This window comes from Gekko japonicus, unplaced genomic scaffold (assembly GCF_001447785.1).
Source record: "Gekko japonicus isolate JY-2015 unplaced genomic scaffold, Gekko_japonicus_V1.1 scaffold663, whole genome shotgun sequence".
Lineage (NCBI taxonomy): Eukaryota > Metazoa > Chordata > Lepidosauria > Squamata > Gekkonidae > Gekko > Gekko japonicus.
Window position 1 is genome coordinate 2,877 of NW_015170912.1, and position 25,824 is coordinate 28,700.

The following is a 25,824-nucleotide window of genomic DNA, read 5'->3' on the forward strand; positions in this document are numbered from 1 at the left end:
CATATGAACCCACTTCCTATTCCCTTCTGTTGGCTTTTCTTTTCTTTTTTTTACACCTAGCTGATCCAAGATTAACTTTGATTACATTCATTTCAGTGAAGATCCTCCGTTACTTTTACTCCCTCCATCCTCTTTGACGTTGGGTGGATGTAAGACAGAAGCTAAATTTGTACAAAGACCAGCATGTTAAAATGATCAAGGTTTAGCCTGCTCTGCAGAAGCAATCTAGTGGCTGGCAAAGACAGAGAGAGAGAGAGACCACCAGCCCCAGGCCACTGTCACACTCCTCCGCCTCATTCTACAGCACGCTGTCGCCACAGCCCATCTTTGGAGGTCCTGAAGAAGTTTCCTCGTGTTGCACTGGTAGTTTTCGTCTAGACTTTCAGAGCAGTAGATCAAAGCTGCACAAGATAGTTTTCCTACACTATCTGATCATCGTGTGTCAGGATGCATTCACCACTCATTCACACCCGTGTTCTAGAGCAAACATAAGCCAGCAAAACTCCTCTTGTTCTCAGTGCTCCCTTCTCGTGTTGCCCTGAAAAGCCTTCAGATGCCAAACCTTTAGGAAATTCACCAGATGGACAATATATACTGGACAATACATGTGCTAACAACACACATCCCTTTAACATGCCTTGGCAAGTCACTTCTTCTTTTTTTTTTGGCTGAGAAAGTCTTAAATAACTTACAAATCACATACAGAGAGCATTTACAGTTTAAGGCTCATTGAGGAAGTTGTATGTCACCATATAAAAAACGGTCTGCAACACCAGCGGACAGTAAGGCAGTGTTCCATTTTTCTCCAGGATTCCTATGTCGAGTACCCTTTCGCGTAAAAAGTTAATGATTGCACAGTTTCCTTTGCTATGTTTGCTGCAGTCAATTTACAGATATGAAGGTCAAACAGCAAATGCTGTTCACTCCAACAGTTTTGCTTCAGTTTACATCTGGATATTCATATAGAGTTCTTCTATCTGGGATTTGAAGTATTTGCGCAGCTCAGGTCTCTTTGCCTTCAATGTTGGCGTTAACAGGCCATTCTCGATTGAGAACATTTCAGTGTGAAGGGTAATGCCTTTAACCTGCAGGTGGGGGGTAGAAAACCAAACATTTGTAAGTTAGTCAAAGAGCAGACAGATTTTGCAAGCTTCTTCCACATAAAGAGGAATTCTACAAGGGAAAGCACTTTGGAAGATCCAAGATGGTGCCTGGATATGTTGTTAAAGTAGTTTAAGATTTAAATACTTTTGCATCTTACTAAAACTCTGTCACGCGCCTTGAGCTATTTAAGTGCACTAGATTTATCATTCAGCAAAAGCAACCATCCATTTTTACAAGAAAAGGCCATCTTTATCTTGTCCGTTCTTATTTTTGTCACGGCACTGCTGTAAGATCTGTATTTCCTTCAGCTGAGTCACACATCTAAAACCAGCTGAAGGACTCTTTTCAGGATGGATTTTGCCACTGAGTCCAAAAGTTTGCAATCAACAGCAAGTTTAATGACTAATCATTTAATACAACACACGTCTGTAGAGATTCTCACCTGTTCGAATGACTTCAAGCCAAACTCTTTTCCAACTTTCAACATGTCTTCTAGAATGTGTTTTCTGATATCCTATTGAGAACCAGAATGAACATTAGACAGCAGAGAGAGACTTATCGAACTCTACAAGCAACCACCCAACCAGGAGTTCACAGCAGCGATCAGGAGGAAAACCAAGTCTTATATTATTTGTAAAAACACGTTTAATGCTATTTGTGAAAGTAAGCACCCAAAAACCCATGGGAGAACTTAATACCGTCTCAGATCACCTACTTTGTTTTTGCATAGTTCTTCATAGGAGCCTCCAAGTCCTTTTTTCTTGGCCCAGCTGGATAAAACCTCTGGATCTGGCACCACAATTGCTATTAGAAAAGCCTAAAAACAAGCAGAGAAAAAGCATGTTTGAACCGCTCAGCCTTGACTCAGATGGCCCAAACTAGCCTGATCTCGTCAGATGTCGGAAGCTAAGCAGGGCCGGCCCTGGTTAGTACTTGGATGGGAGACCCCCAAGGAAGTCCAGGGTTGCTGCACAGAGGCAGGCAATGGCCAAGCCACCTCTACTTGTCTCACCTGGAAAATCCTACAGGGCCGCCATAAGTTGGCTGCGACTTGACGCCACTTTCCACCACCAAACTGCTTAAGTTAAATCCTAACCCACAATTCATTTCCAGGTGTTCAATTAAAAGAGAGTGAGAGAAAGGTCAAGTAGCAATCTTTTCCGGAAAGTAGCAACCTATACTAGAAGTAATCACATGATCTTTAAAAGTAAGTTTAAGACTAAACATTTACAGAAAGCTCTCCAGCCATCTTCAGGGTCTTAAAATACACCTTTAATTTAGCACCGGCTATCCTTGCCCTAGTGTACACTTCAGCATTAACATAAACCAAACACATTTGCTGGTTGAACATTCAAAAGTAAACTTATAGATTAATCATAATCCAGCCTAGTTAACAAAAACCTATCAAAGCCTTGAAGCCTGCGTACGCCTCCGTTTTGAAGGCTAAGCTTTCAACACTAGATGTTTCAGGCGAAGAGGATACCCACCTGCAAGCTTTCCCCGTGAACAAAGATCTGGGCAACAGGTTCACTCCTGGAATAAACATTTTCTATTTTTTCTGGTGCAATATACTCTCCCTGAGCAAGTTTGAATATATGCTTTTTCCTGTCAATTATCTTCAGGGTACCATTCTGTGAGAGAAGAAAGAAGTCAGTCCATTTCTAGTCTCTTATTTTTCCAATCGCAGGTCAAAGCTACTAAGTAGAACAGAATACAAAGTCAAGGTGCAACTTCTGAAATGCAGCCTGATGCCAACATCATCTACTTTAAATGCAACTCTTCTGTCCTAGTCTTTGGGTAGGATCCTGCGCATCATGAATGCAAGAAGCTCTCTACTAGGAGGAGAGGGGAATTTACCTGTTTTCTCCTCCTTACAGCAGGTGTTCCCCCCTCAGTTTCTTGTGGCCCCCTAATTCCCCAGCATTTACTTTGCAGGAGGTCGCAGTTTATGGGAGGCTGATGGGGAAAGTTTGGCCTCCTTGAGCTCCTTGCACTCACAGTCCATAGGACCGAACACTTTGTGTCTCGTTTCCTTTCCTCTTCAGTACAGCTACCTCAGAAAACATAATCCAGCGGGGTCAGAATCAAAGGTGTTTTTATAGAGCACAACTTTTGGACAATCTTGTTTTGATTCTGTGGTGAGGGAGGGGAGAGAAAGAAATCCACTTGTCAACCACTGCCCAATGGCATGTAGAACAGGGATACCCAAGAGGGAGGAATTCTGCCAAGAACTGCTTAAGTTCCAGGTATCCAGTGATTTCAGAAGTAGATCCAATTACATCTGCCACTATTGCTTTCTCTCCTCCCTTTAGCTATTTGTGCTTCCATTCTTTGAACAGATTTCCAAGGTAAAGGGAAGTGATAGAATTTCAGATGACAACAATTATTATCACCATTATGGTAAAGCCAGCAAGTTTTTTTTTTTAAACCAAGGACACAGAATTACATTTGCTGTAAACAGCCTATGCAGACCTTATATCATGACTGGATAGTAGCAGTCAGGCCTCTAAGAGCAGCCTTGGCACAAAATCCCCTGAAGGCAAGCTCATGTACTTCAGAAAATGAACACCCATCCCCTGCCCCTTCCACTTCCCTCTCATTTGCTTGTTTCCTTTAATTAAAATGTTAGATCTCAACTTCCTCAAGGCAGAGACTCAACGTCCTTTACTCTGGTGGGCAGCCGTGTTGGTCTGAAGCAGCGGAACAAAGTTTGAGTCCAGTGGCACCTTTGAGACCAACAAAGGTTTATTCAAGGTACTAAAGGTATTCAAGGTACTTATTCAAGGTACTTATTCAAGGTACTAAAGGTGCCACTGAACTCAAAGTTTGTTCACCTTTTACTCAGGAAGAGTGCTGTGCACGCCAAAGGTGCAACATGGCCACCAGCTCCATTAACAAGGGCTGCAGTGGAGGGGGAAAGTGTCTGTTTTGCTGAAAAAACCCTTCATTTCTAGGTGTTTCAAACACAATCCCCTATATAGGGATTCACTTACAGGTAACCACTTCCCAATATCTCCGGTGTGCACCCATGCATCTTTGTCGAGAACTTCTGCAGTCTTTTCTGGATCCTTCAGATAGCCAAGGAACACGTTTGGCCCTTTCACACAAACCTGAAGTAGTAGAACAAGTTACTATGAGAGAGGAAAAATAGCTTCCGATATTAGATGGGAGCGCCAGAGGCCAACGGTTGACTTTGTATTTGGCCCTTTCACACAAACCTGAAGTAGCAGAACAAGTTACTATGAGAGACGAAAAATAGCTTCCGATATTAGATGGAGCGCCAGAGGCCAACGGTTGACTTTGTTCAACACACTGGAGCAAGAGGGATTCTCTCCCATATCAGTCAAAATGAGACTATGAAGAAGAAGAAGAGATTGGATTTATACCCCGCCCTTCACTACCCAGAGGAGTCTCAGAGCGGCTTCTGCAGTCTTTTCTGGATCCTTCAGATAGCCAAGGAACACGTTTGGCCCTTTCACACAAACCTGAAGTAGTAGAACAAGTTACTATGAGAGAGGAAAAATAGCTTCCGATATTAGATGGGAGCGCCAGAGGCCAACGGTTGACTTTGTTCAACACACTGGAGCAAGAGGGATTCTCTCTCATCATATCAGTCAAAATGAGACTATGAGACTAAACGCATAAAGTTGGCTTGTACCAAGTCAGACCACTGATCTGTCAAGGTCACGACTGCCTGTTCTGACGGCCAGCAGCTCTCCAGCGTTCTCAAGCAGAGGTCTATCGCATCATCTCCTACTTGACCCTTTTCACTGGAGGTGCTGGGAATTGAACCAGGGATCTTCTGCATACAAAGCAGATGCTCTACCACTGGACATTTCCCACTTACTTGACAAGCTAGAACTCACAGTCCATACGAAGTCTATTGTTTTCAAGGCACTAAAACTGGAAGCTGAGGACTCCTGGCACGGCCATTCCTTGGAACCCAGTGCTACTTACCTCACCTTCTCCTTTGGCAGCAAAATAGTTCATTTCCTCCACATCAACAAGCTTTATGATATTGCAAGGCATTGGGGCGCCAACATGACCTATTAAGGAAATAAAGGCCTTTTAAGCAGGGCAGTAGTATTCCAGTTTCCTGGTGAGCCCATCAAGGTTGTAATCTTATACACTTGAGGCTACACAGGCAAAAAGGCCATCCTTCAGCCAGCATTTATTGTTTTCACAGAGCATTCATTCATCTCAAATCCACATGTTTTAAACCAGAAAAAGATATCAAGGATCCCAATGCAAGAGCTGATCATTCAAACTGTCGCAATCTGCCAAGTGTTCACTTAACTTCTTAAGCCCCCTCTTTCATTTGTTTTTTAAAGCCACACTGCTGAAGTTCGATCTCATATCTAAAGTCAGTTCATAAGCATAAGCGCTGTTTATTTACTTGGTGTTCCTCCATGGAAAACCCATTAATCCACTGCTCTGGCTGCAGCCCCTGGAAAAACACAGCCAAACGCCACTAGTCTCCTAATGAACCTAAGTCCACCATGCTTTTGCAAAATGTCTAGTATTTATGTGTGGGCAAGCTGAAGCCTATGATCTCATGTGAACTCGTATGGTGCATGGATATCATAGTGGCAAGTTACAAAACATAATCCTATTAAGCTAACTGTGGTATTTGTGAACTACTTCCTACTTAGAACAAAGTTTGAGCCCAGTGGCACCTTTAAGACCAACAAAGTTCAATTCTGAGTATAAGCTTTCTGGGTAAGCTTATGCCCAGAATTAAACTTTGTTGGTTTCAAAGGTTTCACAAACTTTGTTCTATTGCCTCAGAACAACACGGCTACCTACCTGAATCTACTTCCTACTTAGCAAGTCAGGCAAAGTCCATGTCCAGCCTAGAACCATCATAGCTTAAAGACAGCTCATGTCCACTCAAGAGTAGTTACAGAATTCTTACCAGCAGTCCAGTCACCAGGCACTGTTAGAGAACACCCAGCGGTGCATTCTGTCTGTCCATAACCTTCATAGAACTGTTAAGCAGAAGACACGAGTTACTGGAGTTCTTCTAGAAAGATAAGGGCCCTGGTGGAACATTGCACTGTTGTCTCTACAATACAGAAATGGGACTAAAGAGACCCCGCCCTGCAGGATCACCATGTACAGAGCCCCTGTACTCATAAGGACTGGGCCCAGGTTAGGGTCTGACAGCATGCATGGAAGCAACCTTGCTGAACCTAAACAGGTCCCTGGAGAGGAAACGGTCTGGAAACCCTAAGAACCCACAGAGCTTTGAGCTCTAAGGCTGAAGAAAAATGGGATACACATTTGCCCTTGTGCACATACATGCAAGATTAATAAGAACTACCCGTATTCTTTATTAATTGTATCCTGCAAATTCTCTGTGCATAAATCCTTCCACATCCATTACATGCCTTATAAACTTGTTAATGATCAGAAGCAGATTAATAGCTTCCCTAGGCCAGCTGCTATCCCCTTCCCCCAATTAGGAGTGTCTGCTGAATTTTATCTACAACCTAACACTGCGGCAAGGCACAGAGCACACTAGTAATGGGTTTGCACAGCTATCCACCACATGTACTTGTAGAGGGATCATTCCCACTAACTCCTCTAGGAGTAATGTCCCATTACTAAAAGAAAAAGAGAAATAAAAAAAAATCCCAGCTTGTTTTGAATGGCACTGATTGAAGAGGGACTGCTTTGCAGAATGGATCTCCTCATATCCTGTGATTATAAGCCAAGAATGAAGTTAGTCTAAAGTTAGGCATATAATATACTCTCAGTACAGACTCACCTGACAACCAAGAGCTGCTCTTAGGAAAGTCAGTACGTTTGCGGATACAGGAGCTGCCCCTGTAATCATTAACTTTACTTTTCCTCCCAGGTTTGCCTAAAAAGAAAGAAACATCCACAACATTAACTTCATTCCAACAGCAGCTTCAAAGAAAGGCCCATGGAGAGAATTGTGTGAGTACACCTCCAAAGAGGCAAGGCGGGATCTAAATTGAAAATAATAAATAAATAAATAGATCTCCCCACTTTCCAAGTATGTGCGTTTAGGAATCATACACTGGCCACATATTTCATAGTAATGAATTCCACTTGCAAATGTACTGCTGGCTACCACGCCAATTTCGTCATTTAGAACTGCTCCAAGATGTAATAAAAGTTCTGTGCTCGAGCACAGAGCATAAACATGCACTTTAGAAACCCAGTGTGTAAAGCGGGGCTCCTTTGAAATCCCATGTCAGACAGAGGAAGGAAAACCATAGTTGAATCTGGCTGTTTCGCATGGGCAAAGTGTAGACAGCAGGCTAGGCAGACATACACAGCAAGGAAGCTCACTGGATGAGTTGGAGCCAAGCGCCTCCTCTCAGCCTAACAGGGTTGTTGCAAGGATAAAATGGAAAACAGAGCTCTGAGCTCCTTGCAGAAAGAGTGGGATAAAATCAGCAGGAAAAGGTTTGAAGCCATCCATCTGAAAGGGGATGTTGCTTCCCTCATGCAAGGAGAACCCAAGAGATTGTCCATGGTACTGTTGTGTTCTATTGTCGCTACTATATGTATACACTTAATATTACAACTGGTCCTTCACTGTACTCTGACCATTAGGGTATATCATATTTTCTTATTAAAATCATTCATTAAATCGCATCAAAATGCTAGGACAGTACTACCACTTAAATACAAGGATATAGCAATTTACTAAACTGTATGTAAGGATACTAGTTGTGGCACAATTTGTAAATACATTTTACAGCCCTGAAGGTTAAAGGTTAAGTTTTGTAAGGTTTGCAAATTGTTATGTTATTGTTGTTTAAAAATTTAATAATAAAAAAAATAAAAAATATATAATGGATCCAGATCCAGTGCTTCAAGTTACAGTGGGAAACAGCTAAATATATGTTTTAAAAAACTCTCTAAAATCCTCAAAAGGACTACTAAACAAGCTCCAACTAATGGAAAAGATATAACTCACCTGTTAAAAAACGTGCACTTTGAAACCATTCAGAACATAGCACTCTCTTTGAAATGCTTCTAATAATGAGGTGTGAAGTTTAATACTGCTGTTATATAAAGCCTTTTTGCATCTGAACTCTGTTCAGTTTTATCCTCATGTTTCATATTTGTACACAAGGATTCTTGCCATAATCCCCAGGAGTAAAAGGATATTTCTGTCCGACCTTTCTTCCAAGGAACTCAGGGTGCAAACATGGTTTCTCCTCCTTCACGATAACATTACAACAGCACTGTAAACAGGCTCGACTGAGAGAACACACAACTCTCCCATTACATCCTCCAGTAAATCTATAGCTGTGTGGGAATTTGCCCCTGGATCTCTTTAGTCCACCGCTAACCATTGCACACTGGTAGCTGTATTAACTAAAGTGCACAGTATAGTGAGCAAGTTCTTTGCAGTGGTAAAAGGTAAAGGTTCCCTTGCTCGAAAGCCAGTCGAGTCCAACTCTAGGGTTGCGGTGCTCATCTCCGTTTCAAAGCCGAAGAGCCAGCGCTGTCCGAAGACGTTTCCGTGGTCATGTGGCCGGCATGACTAAACACCAAGGCGCACGGAACGCTGTTACCTTCCCACCGAAGTGGTACCTATTTATCTACTTGCAATTTCTTGCTTTCGAACTGCTAGGTTGGCAGGAGTTGGAACTAGAGACAGGAGCTCACTCCATCATGCGGCAACTCAGGTCTCTTAAGGCCAGTTTCACACATTACAGCTGCCATATGCAACTCAACAGCTGTGGCTCTTATGTACCAGCCAACAGCATGTGCAGTGGCTTGGTGTATGGGCTGCCCCACCACACAAATGGAGCAGCCACCACAGGGAAGCATTTCAAGCTCCTCCTACAGGATGGCCACGTGAAAACTGCACTCCAAGTGGTTTATGGGTTCATTCTGTTGTGTTTGGCCAGGCAATGAAGAGAGTCTGAGGCTCTTTGGGAGCTTTCAAACAAAAAGCATTTCTGAATATTTAGCTTACACAGTAAACATTGGGAGTCACAAAGCAATAAGCTTCACATGCATGCTCTGACAGCCGAAACGTGAAAATACAGGGTGGATTAATAAGACCATAAAGTTGAATTATTATTACTATTTTAGACAGACGTGGGATTTGCATGTTTGAATGCTTCCCTCCACATGTCAAGTATTTCCTGCTTCTGGAAAGCTAGCCTTCTCCCTACTAGTTTTCCACATGCAATGAGACAGGTTGTTTTTTATGTTAATGGAAACATCTACAAATACGACCCCCTCCCTGCCATTTACAGCAAAACGGTTCAGAAGTGTATCTTGTGAGAGAAGCTGAACTATGCATTTGGAAATGTTTTTTGAAGAAATATGGGGGGATACTTGGGATACGGCCGCTTCTGCTTCTTTCAGGGGCTATATCACTTCCCATGGGGAATGGAAGGGGCTGATGACTTCCCTGCTCCGGTACATTTGAAAATGCATCCTTGTAGTTACCTGTATTCTGCGGAAGATCACTCTATCCCACAGGCTATTATTTCTAATGATGCCACTTCTAAGTTCTGCCTCTTTCCTCTTGGAAGCAAAATCCAGTATCCACCGCTTAAACGAAGTATTTGCTTGTCCAAAAATCTGAGGAAAGACGACAATGATTATATTATTATATGCAGCAGAAGCAGCATGAGATCCTTTCCTAGCTTATCAACAAATCATATGAGATGTAGCAAGTTACAGTGATCATGTTGCTGTGTCCAACAGGACATGTTCTCTGAACTTGCACGAAGGTACAGAAGAAAGCATCAACGTCCTTCAGTCTTCCGCGGACTTACTTTGTCAAACATTCTGTTCAGCAGCCTTGGCACCACAGGGAACACTGTAGGCTGCAAAGTTTTTAGGTCATCCATAAGTAGCCTGATGTCTCCCTGGAAAAACCCTATTCGAGCTCCATGGCAGAGAATCACACACTGTAGAACAAGATGACAGATGGTTAAGGGCAAGCAAGCTTGATTCCCACCCCCCCTTCTTGAGAAAAGTTCTGTATATGTGAGTTAAGCAGTATTACCCGTTAAACCACAAGTTCTCCTGGTTGGCAATATCATATGCACTTCCTAATATATAGTCTATCAAATAAAGGAGGGCTGGTTTAGCTACTACAAGAGACTCCTTTCTTCTATAAAGAGGGCACTTGTGCTTTGATCCAATATAAACACTCAACTTCAATTACTTCCTTCAACCCACCAATGTTACAAGTCCCAGTAAGTGCCTCTACCACCATGTGCCCGAACCTTCAAGCAATGAAGTGGTGAACTTCTTGGTAAACACTCAACTTCAATAATTACTTCCTTCAACCCACCAACGTTACAAGTCCCAATAAGTGCCCGAGCCTTCAAGCAATGAAGTGGTGAACTTCTTGACTAGACGACAAAGCTCACAGGGAAACCAGTCAAATAAAACAGAAGTCTAATGGCATCTGAAAGACTAACAATTCCCCCCCCAGCCTTCATGAGACAGAGCTCATTTCGGATGCTTGTGCAAGCCACACATACCTTTAAGTCTGACCTACCCCACAAGATTGCTGTGTGGGTAAAAAGTGAGGAAGGGAGAACTACATAAGCCACCCTGTTCAGCTGACCCTTGCTGACTTGGTTAAAAGCCTATGGATTATACTGGACCCAGCATTCCTTTCGGAACAGCAGGTGAATACAGCTGCAAAGAATGCTTTTTTCCAACTTAGTTTAGCCTGGAGGATGACCCTCCACTTTGATTCAGCTCAGGCCCGTAGCTGCAGTGGGGCATCTCAGGGCCCTGCCCCCTTAATTAAAAGCCCCGCCCCACAAACAGCCATGCCAGAAACCTTATTTTTGAGGAGAGATCCCCCCGCTGCCTGCTGCTGGCAGCGGCCAGGGTGAGAGCAGTGGCTTGCCCTCAGGCTTCCCTCTCCCTCCCACTGTGGAAATGGGGGGGGGGCATCATGAGACCTGGGAGAAGACAGCTCAGAGGGCACTTAAAAGCCTCCAGAAAGCATTTAAATGCCTTTTGAGCTCCCTTCCACAGGGCACTGAAGAGTGGCAGCTTCGATACAACTCCCAACACTCCCCTTTCTGCTAGCCCAGTCCTGCTGTATACCATCTAGGTCATGGTGAGTCTTTCAAAAGCATTCCCATGAGCCTTTGGGAAACAGCAGGACTGGGCTAGCAGAAAGGGGGGATTTGTTGGAGATGTATTAAAAGGTACCCCTCTTGAGTGCCCTTCTGAGCTTTCTTGTCCTGTGGAAGGGAACTCAAACGGCATTTAAATGCCCTCTGAACTGTGTTTTTTCCCTAGGAACTAACGCCCTGGCTGCCATGTCCCTTGAAAGGAAGGGCTAGAAATAGGCTTGGAGCCTCCCCCCTTTAAACACAGGCATTCATTAATTTAATTAACTGTAATTTGGCTGCCCCCTTGAAAATTTAAATGCTCCCCCCCCCCGAACAAAAAAAATCCTCGCTATGGGCCTGATTCAGCTGATCTGGCCACCTGGATCCATGCCACCCTAACACTGAGATTAGACTACATACGTCTCCCCTCAAAAGTTAACCTGGAGACTCCAGTTGCTGCAAACACTGCAGCTCAGTTATTATCAGGAGACAGGCAGAGCACGCGTTCTGCAGTCGCGGCAGAGGCTACTCATCCATTACAATTCAAGGCACTGGCCATCCCCATACAGAGCCCTTCGTGACAGGACTGCCTCTCCTCCTGTGTGCCACCATGACAACATCGCTTATCTAAGCAGGACCCTCTGCGGGTGCCACTCTGCGGGATCAGCAACCGCCCACACAAATGCATTCTCTGGAGCGGCCCCTTCCTCGTCGAGTGGCCTACCTGAGGAGGTCAGGAAGGCTTCCACTCTCGTGGCATGCCACAAACTGATTTGTTCAGGAGGGTGTTTTTATAACACTAATAAGGCTATCCTAGGACCACCATGGTTCCAGAGGATGCTTCAATAAAGGGAACGAGATCCAGGTGGGCAGCGTGTTGGCTTGAAGTAGCAGAACAAAGTTTTGAGTCCAGAGGCACCGTTAGGACCAACAAAGGTTTTGGGTTTTTTTTGCAAGGTGTAAGCTTTCATGTGCACGCACACTTCTTCAGCTTTGACATCTACAGCCTGTGTTGCTGCTCATACGAGGAAGATCAAGGAGCAGAACACCTGTTAGATCTTATATGCGCCCATACAGAACGCTATCCTCCATGTAATTAATTAAATGCCGCCAGCGCTTTATGTAATTTATGTAACTGAACTGTTTGAACTGAATTGTTTTAGATGCTTTTTACGTAGATTTTAATCGTTACTTATGCACTAAATCGTGTGAGCCGCCCTGAGCCCGCTTTGTGGGGAGGGCAGGGTACACATCAAAAACAAGCAAACTGGCTTTTAGGTATGGTTGGTTACAATACAGACAAATTTATGATTTGTACAAAAAAGACAAGAAAAATTATGGGTTTAGGCAGGTATACAATGAATTGGAGAAAGTATGGTTAGAGGGAGGTAAAAAATTAATTTCAAAAATGTATAAAATGCTGTTAAAATGGTTTACTGAAGATAAAACAGTAAAAGAATCAATGGTAAAATGGGCAGTGAATATGAATAAAGAAATAATGATGTCATCTTGGGAATATTTATGGAAAAATGCGATGAAAATTTCAACGTGTAATAATCTAAAAGAAAACTGTTATAAAATGATGTATCGTTGGTATATGACACCGAAAAAACCTGCTAATATGAATAGTAATATGTCCAACAAATGTTGGAAATGTAAAAAGATATAGGGCTCGTTTTATCATATGTGGTGGACTTGTGAAAAAGCAAAAAAATATTGGGCTGAGATACATGCAGAAATGGAAAAAATTGTTAAATGTAATTTTAAAAGGGAACCAGAAATATTACTTTTGGGACTGAAAATGGAAGAAGTAAATATAGCAAAAAAGACATTAATGTGGTATATGATAACGGCCAGAATGACATATGCACAGTTTTGGAAACAAGATAAAGTGCTGGAAGTTGGAGATTGGATGAAGAAACTACTTTTTGTGGTGGAGATGGACAAATTGACGAGAACAATCTGGAAGCAGAGGATTTCTTTGCAGATTGGAAAGATCTCAAGGACTATGTGGAAAAAAACTGGGATGTGAGAGACGGTTTATTTAGCTTTGAAAATTATTGAAGTTGACAAATAGTAAAGATAAAGATTGAACTGTATAATCTAAATAGAGAACATTAGTTACCTTTGGACATAATAAACAAGAAGGGAAAGAAGAAGGAATAAGACTTGGGCAGGAGGTTGGAGCACTGTTGGAAGCCAAATGGGGGGGGGAGGGGGAGAGGGTAGGATGATATGGGTTTAAATGTTATAGATATTATTGGACTATGTTTACCATATCCTAATAAAGTTGTTTACAAACAAACAAACAACATAAAATTTAAAAAGATAAAATATTGCCGGCCTACCAAGCCAGTATGAGATATATGCATATGGGCTCAATCATCCTATGCAGAGATTTGCTTACCTTCCTGCAAGCCAAGTCTAAAGCCAAGATTTACTCCCTGCGTATCAGAGCTTTCTCAGGCTTGTGGGCCAACAATATCACTGGCCCACAAAATGATGACCACGCGGACTTAGCTTGTTATTCCTCTTTGGTCTTTGCATCTGTTAAAACATCTTCATTATGTTAAATGGTAACCACATAATCTAAGCTTTTTATTCCTGAATCTGATGAATATCTTCATTATGTTGCAAGCTAATTTACTGCCCACCCTCTGCCTATATGCATGGACATGTAAATTCCATTTCGTTGTATCTGAGGAAGTGTGCTTCCACATGAAAGCTCATACATTGAACAAAACTTTGTTGGTCTTAAAGGTGCCACTAGACTCAAACTTTGGTTTACTTCAGCTTTGCAGAAACCGGTGTTTAATTTACAAGAGCAAGACTCTTGAGCCCCAATGACTTTCCACAGTTAGAAGATGTCTTAGAACTGAATAGTCAGCACTACTGGAGAAGGTTTCCCAGAAATTCCTACCAGATTAGGAAAGAAAGTGATCCAGTTTCCAAAACACTGAACATTTCTTTCAGCCACCTTTGAACTACAGATGAGGAGGCAGCTTGCTTACTTGCTTGCTGTGGGTAGGGTAGGAGGACCAATACTGTTGCCCACCCAAAACAAACTTACCTGGACTATTCTTTCAAACATATGTGCAAGAGGCAAAAAGGAAATGTGTGTGTCGCTGGGAGTCACTGTATAGCCACTCTGCAAAGAGACAAAGTTTCTTAATAACAACATAGAAGACGTGGATGCCTACCTCCACAACTCTCTCAAACATATGAGCCAGGGGCAAGAAGGAGATTAAGGTATCTTCTGGAGAAGGAAAAACCGCTTTCTGTCATGGAAAGCACCACCAAAGCAAGGAAGAAGAGAAGCCCATTAGGTAAGAATCAAAATGGAAGATCAGCGTGACACGTACAGGATAAGAACAAATTGCCATAGCTCTCAATACTACATAACTCAAACTCAGATTCATTTTAAAAAGTTATTTTCATTTGGTTGTGAGGGTTGAGATGCCCTTAAGATAGCGGGGTGTTTTTGACCAATTATAATTTCCATGCCAATTAAAAAAAAAAAAAACCCAAACACAACTAAACCAAATCGAAAACAAAAAAAGAAGCCGTACATAGAATCAAAGCCATTGGACAGCATGCAAATTATATAATGGGCACAAGCCCCCGTCTGCCCTGGCTTCAGAGCTACCAGCAAGACTGAATCAGCTCACAGTTAGTCAGGCCGGTCTGGCCAGTTAGTCAAGCTGGTCATTCATATATCCCGCAGTACTGTTAAGTGACTAACATAGTATTAGTGCTATGGCCGTAGCAAGGTCAAGTAGCCCATAAGGCTGAATGGAATGTTGCCCTTCAATTAGAGGTCAATACATCAGCCCTCTAGACTGAGGTGGCAGATCTGAGCAACAGCATTAAGTGATTCAACTATACCACTGCCCCCCGTGCAGTTGCATACAGAAGGCTAGAGTTGTGGCTGCAATGCTATAGCGTGATTGTACTATAGCATCCTGGGAAACCACAACTCTCAATGTAAACTTAATAAAACATCTAGAATTAATTTTAAGCTCACATAATTGTCACAAAAGCCTTTATTCTTGAGAATGAAGGATCTTGGCCTAGAAACACGCCCCCCCCCCAATCCCTTATTTTTAAAATAAGAGGTGGTTCTGTTCTGTTCTGCTCCGTTGCAGACTGGTATGAAAGCCTCCAGCACAGCCTTAACAGCTGAACATGGTACCCACCCAGATCATGGACAGTTGACATTCAATCAGTATTGGATTTAAACCAGCCAGTCCTGCCTTTGGAGGGATGATGGTCCCATTTAGCATTTCAGATTAACAGAGGGATGAAGCTTGCATATAGCCATCCAAGCCCATTAGCCCATGGTAAGATCCTTCATAATATTAGGCCTCCAAATAGATTTACCGACATTCGACACTGAATTATGACCATAATCAGAGGACAGAGCAAGGCGCACCACAGCAGAGATACCTGCAGGCAAGGAATGGTTTAGCAGCCTTACAAAAGCGCGCCCCCCCCCTGAAAGCAGGCTACTGTTTCAATAAACCCCATGCAATCGATCCTGCATCCAACTCAGCTCCATTAGAAAAGGGTGCATTCTAGGACAGGGAACACTCTAAAGTGACAAAATCCAGCAGCTGCTGGACATCGTGAATATTTACCAAACTAACATTTTGCTCCCCTGTTCTCCAGATCAGTCAGAACATTTAAACACATCCGGTTAGAGAGCACAGAGCTGGATCCGGCCAGCTTTTTCAATCAGCCTCCCTCGATTCCCCTCCTTCCTGCAGCCCCCCGTCCTGCATGGCTTTTGTCCGTGCAGGTGCCATGATCCCCCGACCACTGCCTTTTTGAGGGATCAAAAGGCGGTCTCTGATTCAAATTTCATCTCATCCACAAACTCCAAGTAACCACGGGAAAGCCACTCTTGGGGCTACCACGTGCTCAGAGGCAATGTCAGGAGAAGGCGTTGGCCTCTATGCCCCGTGTAGAACAGGATACTAGACTAGATGGATAACTGGTCAGATCCAGCAGCGGCTCTTCTTTATGCTACCGGGTAATACTGAGCTCCATCTTACATTCTTTCAATCATCCTTACAATATTGCATATCAAGGGCTTTGAACAGAGAACAGCCACTCTGAAGAAGTTCAGGTGCAACCCACATGGCAAGTAATGCATGGCCCTGGTCGCATGGGCCGGATATCACAGGGGGGAGGCGTGGCTAATTGCCCCGGAGGAAACTAACATGCGGCCGCCCGAGCACACGTCCCGGTCGAGGTCCCGTGGTTAGGGGGGAGATGCCAACCAGACGGGTATCCTGCAGCGCAGCACAGAAGCCGCGCCGCGTGATCGCACTAGCAATCGCTCTTTGTGCGCATGCACTGTTGGGCGCTGTTGCGCAACCTGTGGAGACAGACGCTGGATGCCACGTAAGTCCACCGGAAACACAATCAGACGCCCGCCCTTGGCCCGCGGTTTCCGGAAACTAGTACCTCGTAAGTACTAGTTTTTTTAATCCACACCTTCGGCGGGGAGCCACGGGTTCACCACGGGAGCATTGCACTTCCCAGATGTTGGGGTGTGATCGCGCCCGGAAAATCCGCGTGACTCCCGTGCCTCTCCCGCAGCAACTTTGCCGTGTGACCGGGGCCCATAATATTCTATTTGACAGCTGCACTTCTGGTTCATTTGGTGACCAGAATAATCCTCCAGGATAGGGAAGACCTAATCACCATTCTACTAAGCATTTAAAACACACAGAAAGAACAATCCTAATATCACTGCAGTTCAGAGTAATACAACGCAACTTGAATAAAGCTGCTACTGACTTTCTGAAGCTGAAGACAAAATGACAACTGGAGCACAGAGTGCTGCCTTTGAAATCCTTTGCAGAGTTAGCACCAAGAGCTCCATTTGACTGGCTCAAAGAGCCTCGTTTGGTTAAGACATCGTTCAAAAGTCCTACAGTGCAAGAAGTATGAGTGACTCCTTTCCCAAGCCACATTTCAGAACTTGAATCTTTTATCAGCAAAGTTTACCTCTGTAGCCTTCACAAACCCAGACATGTTGCTCACTATGTTTCGGTGAGTGATCATTGCTCCCTTGGGGTTCCCTAAAGGGAAAAAGAAATGCTCAGACAGGCAACAGTTCAGGTTGAAACAGTGAGCTTGTAAAAGCTTGTGGGAATTTCTTATAACATGCAATGATGGCATTTTTAATGCTGTATCATCATATTTCTTCAACACATTTGTAAAGGACATTCAGGAAACAGATATTCCAAGAGCTGCAGAACTCTCCCTTCCCTATCACACGTCTCATATTCGCCTTCTCCGGAAGACGCAACTGAAGTCTAGCAAGATCTTGTGGTCAAAGCAGTTTGGTAAAGGATCTGTTATTTCAGCCTCAACAGTATCTTTTTTACACAACAACGGAATACAGGAAACTCAAAGTGCATGTTACAGAGCCAGTCAAGAGCACTTGGTCACACTGGTGATTGCTGTTTAAGACCAGAAAAGAGTAATTTTAAAAAAATTGAAGACTGGTTTGGGAAAGTATGCAATTCTGGAAGAAACTCTCATGGAGAGATCTGCAGCATAGGAAAAAACTTATTCTAAGGGAAGCCTACCTGTGGTTCCACTGGTGAAACAGATTATGGCTAGATCTTCTGATTTGGGAAGCTAAGAACAAGAGACTGGATTAGTATTTTGCTTAAAAGGAAGCAATTCATGCAGAGTTTGCAAGACAAAGCATTTTAATACATTGCAAGTTTTCATTATATTTTGATAATCTGTTCAGTACTTACTACGGGTTTGTGTCTGTGGGCTCTTCCCAATGCCTTAAAAAGGAAAAAAAAGAAGCAACATGAGAAACAAGTCAGAGTTAAAGGAAGACACACACACACACACACACCCATCACTTTTGCAATGATCAGCACTTGTTGAGAGTCTCCAGATTGGCAGTGCTTTTGACTAACAAACTAATTACTTGGAGAAACTCTTCATCCACAGTATTTTCTTTATTCATGAAAACTCAATAATTTAAAAAAATAGAACTTACAGTACAGTCAGGACCCCCCCCCCCAAAAAAAAACCTAATACCCCAATACACCACACACAGACCTGGAACTTACCATAAATCTATTTGAATCTCGTAACCGTGGTCTGATCTCTGTCCTCTATCAATTATTACTTAGAGAATCATCGCCTGGTCTGCCCTACCAAATATCTTGGCAGAAGGACTGTGATCTCCTTCTGGATGATGCTATATGGTCTGAACTCTGGAATTCCCCAATTTTTAAATCCTCTATTATTTCAATGGAACACCAAACCCTCAAAATTATGACCAGGTGGTACCTCACACCCCAACAACTCTCACATATGTGCCCTACAAAATCACCCTACTGTTGGAAAAGATGCCAACAAGGAACATATGCACATTGCTGGTGGAAGTGCGATGAGATACAGGCTTTTTTGGGAACTAGTCTTACATCACATTCAACTCATAACAGGTGTCACACTCCCCCCCCCTCCTGAAGCTCTCTTTCTTGACCACTGGCCGGACCAACTGGCTACACACCACTCCAAACCAACTACTGACATTATGGTGTCTACAGCAAAAACCGCTATTGCCTCCTGCTGGCGGGAACCTTACCCCCCTAACCTGAAATTATGGTTCAAAAAACTGTGGGAAACTTACCTGATGGACAACATCACTGACAAAATTAACAGGTCTCTTCTGAAACCGGCCAAAACAAACTTTGATAGCAAATGTTTCCCAATACTAGAATTCTTATCACACCATGAATTTATTTCACCAGAATGGAAGCAACTGCAGAGATGGCTTTGAATCTCAATCTTCCCCAGGGCGAACAATATTTTATCATCAACTTATTCCCATTTGCCTTAGTGTTAAGGACACCCATCACCCGTGGCACTTTAATGCATTCTTTACAGCACTTAAAACAAGATCTAAGATATACCTTTTACTGAAATTGCACTATTGTTAAAATGTTAAATTGTTGTTAAGTTGAACAATGCAACCAACTCAAGTTTTATACCAACTGCATTTTTGTACATTCTAAAATATAAAATGTACTGTGCTGTTATGTAATTTTACTCTTTTTCGTTCTGCAATAAAAATTATAAATAAAAAAGAAGTCCACACATTATGATCTTCCCCCTCACTTGGCAAACTAAGGACTGTTAATGCTTTTCTTGAGCAACAGCCTGTATGAAGTCTGATCACACGCCGATCCCCCCTCAAGCCACAGGTAGACAAAGCCCTGGATGTAATCTGCCTCACACACCTCAACACAAATGCACACATCTCAACACAAATGATTTCTAAATAAATTTAAACGGAATTACAACATCAGGAGAATGGCAAGATGCCTTCATCAAGTGAATTAGAACCTTATGTCCCCAGTGGTGTTTAAAAACCTCTGCCCTACATGTTCGCTTGGCATGCTTAATGAGACACGGCAAAAGAGGGTCTGCGTCACGAAAACACATGATATTGTTTTACTGTAACATATCAGCCACTAGCACTAACCATTTTTGAAAGGGAAGGCAGAAATAGCCGGGTCACCAGAACAAAGATTTTCAAGAGTAAACCTTTGTCCTAGGAACTGATAGGAAGCAGACCCGCTTTGTGGTAAAGAAACAGTGACCTCAAAGTCAACGTTCCCATAGGGAAAAAAAAGAAGAAGAAGAAGAAGAAGAAGAAGAGATTGGATTTATACCCGCCCTTTATTACCCAAAAGAGTCTCAGAGCGGCTTACAAGCTCCTTTCCCTTCCCCTCCCCACAACAGACACCCAGTGAGGTAGGTGGGGCTGAGAGAACTCCTGACAGAAACGGCTCTTTTCCAAGAACAGCTGTGCCAGAACTACGGCTTGCCCAAGGTCATCCAGCCAGGTGCAAGTGGAGGAGTGGGGAATCAAACCTGGTTCTCCCAGATTAGAGTCCGTGCACTTAACCACCACACCAAGCTGACTACACCAAACAGTGAAAGAGTTCCAATGCTGGGCCAGCCTTCACTATCAATCTTTCATGCATCTACTTCTCCAGCTGCTGTGAACGGCTGTGGCTACTGCAGTTGTTAAAGATGCTAGTGAGCGTGCCCTGGCCTGCGTAGCCCAGGCAAGCCTGATCTCGTCAGATCTTGGAAGCTAAGCAGGGTTGACTCTGGCAAGTACTTGGATGGGAGACCTCCTTGGAATACCAGCAGTCAGGAGGCGGGGGCAGGCTTTATTCAGCCACCCCTTTGAATATCCTCCAGGCTCCCAAGTAGGGGGTCATTCAGTCACCAGAGGTTGTCATGCCTTCCAAGTACACACATGCATGCACGCACACACACACATTTTTAAAAAAAATACCAAAAATGATGCCAGTGAACAAGACAGAAGCAAGACAACTACAAGACAGAAGCAAGACAACTTAAAACTACCCCACTTCTGTCTTATGGAGAAAGAAGTTCTCTTTCATTCAGCATACTGGAGTGGATCCAACCATCCTTCAAATAGCCTTTCTCCTAAGGAAGAGCCACTGAAGTTGGAGGAAGGTTTCAAACTTGAGCCAGTGGAAGGGTGAGATATAAATATGTTAAATAACTTTGCTCAGAGGAGTGGTAGATCAGGTGTAGGATCCACCCCACTGTCAAAATAATCTTGCATCTTTACAGAAACAAGAGTCACCTGAGACAGCCTGGCAAACTGTTTGCTACTCAGCCTCAACTGGAAACACATGTGTCAGTGCTGGGTATTTTGAAGGCAGGTAGCGTTCCGTGCGCCTTGGTGTTTAGTCATGCTGGCCACATGACCACGGAAACGTCTTCGGACAGCGCTGGCTTTTTGGCTTTGAAACGGAGATGAGCACCGCAACCCTAGAGTCGGATTCGACTGGCTTTTGAGCAAGGGAACCTTTACCTTTACCTTTTTACTGCTTCATACCATGTGGTACAGGCATTAAGATTTTGAGACACCGACTCAGAATTTTATTACAAACACCTCAGAATCTTATATACATTGAAGTACCACATTTGTATACCATGCCTCTGCTACCTTTTGTTCGCAGCTTGGTATAGTGGTTAAGAGTGGTGAACTGTAATCTGGAGAACAGGGTTTGATTCCCTACTTCCCCGCTTGAAGCCAGCTGGGGGACCTCAGGCAAGTTACAGCACTCTCAGCCTAAAAAATAAACACAGCTTGCCACCTAGTGGTGCCAAAAAAGAGCTACAGCTTCAGGCAGCCAAACAATCCTTCAGGGTCTCCTGACTATTCCACACATAATGCCATACAATAATTTATTTATTTAATTTTATTTATACCCCTCCCCGCACGCGGGCTCAGGGCAGCTTACAATATACAGGTGCAATACAACACCATAGTTCCACAGTAAAGGCACACAGTGCAATAAAAACACAATAAAACATTTTAAAACAGTTAAATACAGTGGGCAATGCCCAAGGATCCCACGTGACTGACACCCTCTCTCCCTATTGCACATACCCTTGAGTCAAAAAGGGAGGATGCTGTGGCCCCGGTGTTCATTGGCCAATCAGCCTCATCCAGCGGTGCCGCTGTGCAGGCCCCTGTTGGTGGTAGTAGTGATGGTGGTGGCTCCTATTCAAAAGCCTGGCGGAAGAGCTCCGTCTTACAGGCCCTGCGGAACTGTAACAGGTCCCGCAGGGCCCTGATCTCCTCTGGGAGCTCGTTCCACCAGATAGGAGCCGCCACCGAAAAGGACCTGGCCCTTGTGGCAGCAAGCCTGGCCTCTTTAGGGCCCAGGGTCACAAGACGATGTTGAGACCCCGACCGAAGTGCTCTTTGGGACCTGTTTTACTTTTTACTTTTTGTTTGAAGTGGCAAACTTATGAATTAGAAGCGGTCTTAAGGTTGGCAGAACTATGGTATGCAAGTATGGTCCTCTGATGCAGATTCATTCGAACTCTTTATCAAGGTAGTTCCTTCAGAATTAATGCAACCTTTGAACCAACTGTACCAGTTGGTGTACCTTTAATCTTGACAAATGTTTAGAGTCCTCTAGGTATTGTGAAATGCCAACAGCAATTTGTTAACTGGTCAGGCGATTCAGTCTTTTACACAATAAAGTCTGACCTTTATCCTTCATTCTGTTGGTCAAAGATCAGCATTTTGTAACAGACTTGATTCTGCTTTTTTCTTGCCTCAATGAAGACATTCAAGCTATACAACCAAAACGGGAGGCAGTTACAGAAGTCGCTTTGCTTACCTCGAAGTCTTTCAAGCTAATGACATCCACTCCACACTTCTTTCCACGGGCCACAAGATCACTTTCAAAGGGATCCATAATCACGATGGTTTTGAGGATTGGTGTGTCACCCTTTTCAGTGCTATCCAGCAGAAGTTTTGCCTTTTCAGACTTATCACAAAAAACTAGCGCTATGTCAGCTAAGTTGGAAAGGAAGAAGGAAAAAACACAATCAAAACTGATCAAACCTAAGCAACCAGAAGCATCCGATCATCTAGGTCCAATTATTTCTGTGTCAAGGATTAGGAAGCCAAATTTGGAACCTATCATTTTTACTTCAAGAGGTTTGTTTCATGGAAGGGACCAAGCCTGATGTATTTAGGATTCTAGCATAGCTAGAAGAAACAAATTCATGCCACTTCTCCCAATTTGTCTTAACCCAGCAGGCAGAGACTACCTGAATTCCTGTGATCCCTTCCCTATAGTCAGCAAGTCCTCTGTCAGTATTCTGCTGCAAGAGCAGTCTGAGAATTCTGCAAGTATTTCTGCAGTTGCAAAGCTGGCAAAGTTAGTTTGAACTAGAGGCTCTTTTTTCAGTAGAATGAGTAATGAGAAGAATATAGATATTTATTCAGCAATCCAGGACATACCAGTGTTTACAATATAGGTGATTGCTTCACTCCCCAGTGTGTCGTAGAGGGGTACGGCCACCATGGAATAAGTGTAGCATCCTTGTTCAATGATAACCCACTGCAAGAGAAGCAGCATTAACATAGTGCTTAAAGCAGGAAAGCTACAGCCAACATGTCTGATATCGATGTTCTGACATTCAAATACTAATTCAAGTGTAGAAATTCCAGCATCAATCACAGATGCACATATTCAATGGAAGGTGTTCCCATTAGAGGAACTAAGTGTAGCTCCAATAGCTGCAAGGGGGGAAATCTCTTGATTGAACAATGGACTTTTCAGCATCATAAGAACACACACTACTTTCAAACATGCATCTACGAAGACCTCATTAAGTTTCTCATATATCCTATTCACGTAGGATGAATATGCATGCTATGCTTTGGCTGCATGGAAACACTACAGACAGGTACAGTGTCCCGAGCTGCTTTAAGAGGCTTGGAAATTGCTTAGCATAATATTTTAGCAGATGGGTTTTTTAAAATTCAGAAGCCAGATGGGGCTTTGTGGCGCTGACCTAGCAACTGGGGGGGTGGGGAGAGGATTCTATTTGTTTCCTTCCACGCACAAAGGACTTCTCGAGACACAAGACCAGCACAAACCAATCTTCTTGGAATTTTTATCCAACGCCTAATCAGGTCATGCATATATCTGAAAGTCTACTAGGACTTGACAAGTGCATGCATTCATCTGTTGGTATGTTATACCAGAACAAATCTCTGACTGGTGCACACATACCCCTCCCCCAAATGCAAGCTCTAGCATCTGCTCAAGAAGTAGAGTGTCTACCTACACCAGTATCTGAGGCAAAACACACTGATAACCTAGGTTACATGAACCTAGGGTTTAGACTAACAGAGTAGACGTGGCATCTACTGTACAGTCAAAAGTTGCGCTTTTGATGGCCTGCACCACCACAACTCTACCCAAAGGCACTACCGCAACTCTACCCATTCCGATCTTGGAAGGGACACCCTACCATTTTGCAAGAGCAAAAGGCATACAACAAAGCATGATAGGTACTGTTCGGTCTTCCTGCCAATGGAAACTGATTCCTGCCAGCAGAGTGCAGCACAGCTTCATCCTGACTGCTGGTGGTGGTGGTGGAAAGTGCCGTCAAGCTGCAGCCGACTTATGGCCATGCTGTTGGGTTTTCAAGCTAAGAGACATTAAAAGGTGGCTTGCCATGGCCTGTCTCTGTGCACTGACCCGGGACTTCCTCTATGTCCTCCCATTCAAGTATTAACCACAGTCGAGCCTCCCTGCTTGGCTTCTGAGATACGATGAGACTGGGTTAGCCTGGGCCAGCCAGGTCAGAGCTCATACGGACGACAACGGCTTAGTCCCGATCCCTATCAGACGGCGGACAGAAAATGGGAACAGACAGCACTGACGTTTACAGAAGACATTCCGAGGAGGAAGAGGAGGAGGAGGAGATTGGATTTATACCCCGCCCTTCACTACCCAAAGGAATCTCAGAGTGGCTTACAATCTCCTTTTCCCTTCCCCTCCCCACAACAGACACCCCGTGAGCAGTGTCCCCTCTAAGCGGAGTTAGTGTGAGCTAGCTCACCGTTTTTTAGCCTCCGGCTCACACATTTTTGCCTTCGCTCAGGAAGGAGGGCTCCAGAGCAAGCTAATTTATGCAGTGGCCAAATCACTCGCTCACAACTTTAATGCCAGTAGCTCACAAAGTAGAAATTTTGCTCACAAGGCTCCACAGCTTAGAGGGAGCATTGCCTGTGAGGTAGGTGGGGCTGAGAGAGCTCTCAGAGAGACTGCTCTTTTTCAAGAACGGCTCTTGTCAGAACTATGGCTTGCCTAAGGTCATCCAGCAGGTGCAAGTGGAGGAGCGGGGAATCAAACCCGGTTCTCCCAGATTAGAGTCTGCGCACTTAACCACTACACCAGACTGGCTCCCCAGGAAGAGACTGGGGACAAAGAAAAGATCAATGGATACAGATTAAACGACAATATGTAAAGGCAGCACTTTGGACAGAGCGCTAGTAAGCAGCCAATGCTTGTATTGCTCTTTCAGAGGTATTATTGCAAAAGCATGACCAGAGTTTTCACCCATCAGAGTACAAAAAGGTCACCATGTTCCACCTCTGCCAAGATAACAAGACAAGCGGGAACTGCATTCTGCCGCTGCTGTAAAACTACCCCCAACAGCCAAGTAAATGCACAGCTTTTTTAAAAAAAGCGTGGTGTGCAGTATGCTATGGGGCCAATTCATACAACATTTCAGCTTGTCATAGGGGCCATTTTATAGTCAGCAGCAGATCTCCATCACATGAGTTACGCCTGATTGGCTCCTGTCATCAGGAAAGGGTCAGCCTTTACACCAAGGCCACATGCCGAATCCTGCGTACGTGTAAACAGGATCAGTGTGAACCACGGCAAGGAAGAATTATTTCCTCTCTTAAATACTTACGCAAAACATTGTTCCTTCTGCCGACGGACCCTTCTGTTAAGAACCACTTGGGTTCAGTATTTTAGATGGTGATGGTCGAAAGTACCATCAAGTCACAGCTGGTTTATGGGGAACACTTGTAGGGCTTTCAAACCACGTTCAGGGGTGTTTTGCCATTGCCTGCCTCTGAACGGCAACCCTGGACTTCCTTGGGGGTCTCCCATCCAAAGACTAACCAAGGCCAACTCTGCTTAGCTTCTGAGATGCGACGAAATCAGGCTAGTCTGGGCTATCCAGGGTCAGGGTAGTATATTAATTAGATGTA

The 25,824-nt window shown here is 43.8% G+C and overlaps 1 protein-coding gene across 1 annotated transcript in view; it reads right to left on the reverse strand.

Moving 5' to 3' along the window:
• Window positions 1–6: 6 nt before the first annotated feature.
• ACSL1 (acyl-CoA synthetase long-chain family member 1) overlaps window positions 7–25,824 on the reverse strand; it is a 52,937-nt gene continuing 27,119 nt past the window's right edge. The window contains exons 6-21 of the mRNA XM_015418694.1: window positions 23,047–23,146; window positions 22,418–22,596; window positions 17,972–18,004; window positions 17,795–17,846; window positions 17,208–17,281; window positions 14,263–14,340; window positions 9,885–10,019; window positions 9,553–9,687; window positions 6,875–6,970; window positions 6,020–6,092; window positions 5,062–5,150; window positions 4,098–4,214; window positions 2,592–2,735; window positions 1,820–1,921; window positions 1,547–1,618; window positions 7–1,085 (exon numbers count right to left, since the gene is read on the reverse strand). Coding sequence (XP_015274180.1) covers window positions 945–1,085; window positions 1,547–1,618; window positions 1,820–1,921; window positions 2,592–2,735; window positions 4,098–4,214; window positions 5,062–5,150; window positions 6,020–6,092; window positions 6,875–6,970; window positions 9,553–9,687; window positions 9,885–10,019; window positions 14,263–14,340; window positions 17,208–17,281; window positions 17,795–17,846; window positions 17,972–18,004; window positions 22,418–22,596; window positions 23,047–23,146 — 1,620 coding nt within the window. The 3' untranslated portion in view covers window positions 7–944. The remainder of the gene's footprint in view (window positions 1,086–1,546; window positions 1,619–1,819; window positions 1,922–2,591; window positions 2,736–4,097; window positions 4,215–5,061; window positions 5,151–6,019; window positions 6,093–6,874; window positions 6,971–9,552; window positions 9,688–9,884; window positions 10,020–14,262; window positions 14,341–17,207; window positions 17,282–17,794; window positions 17,847–17,971; window positions 18,005–22,417; window positions 22,597–23,046; window positions 23,147–25,824) is intronic.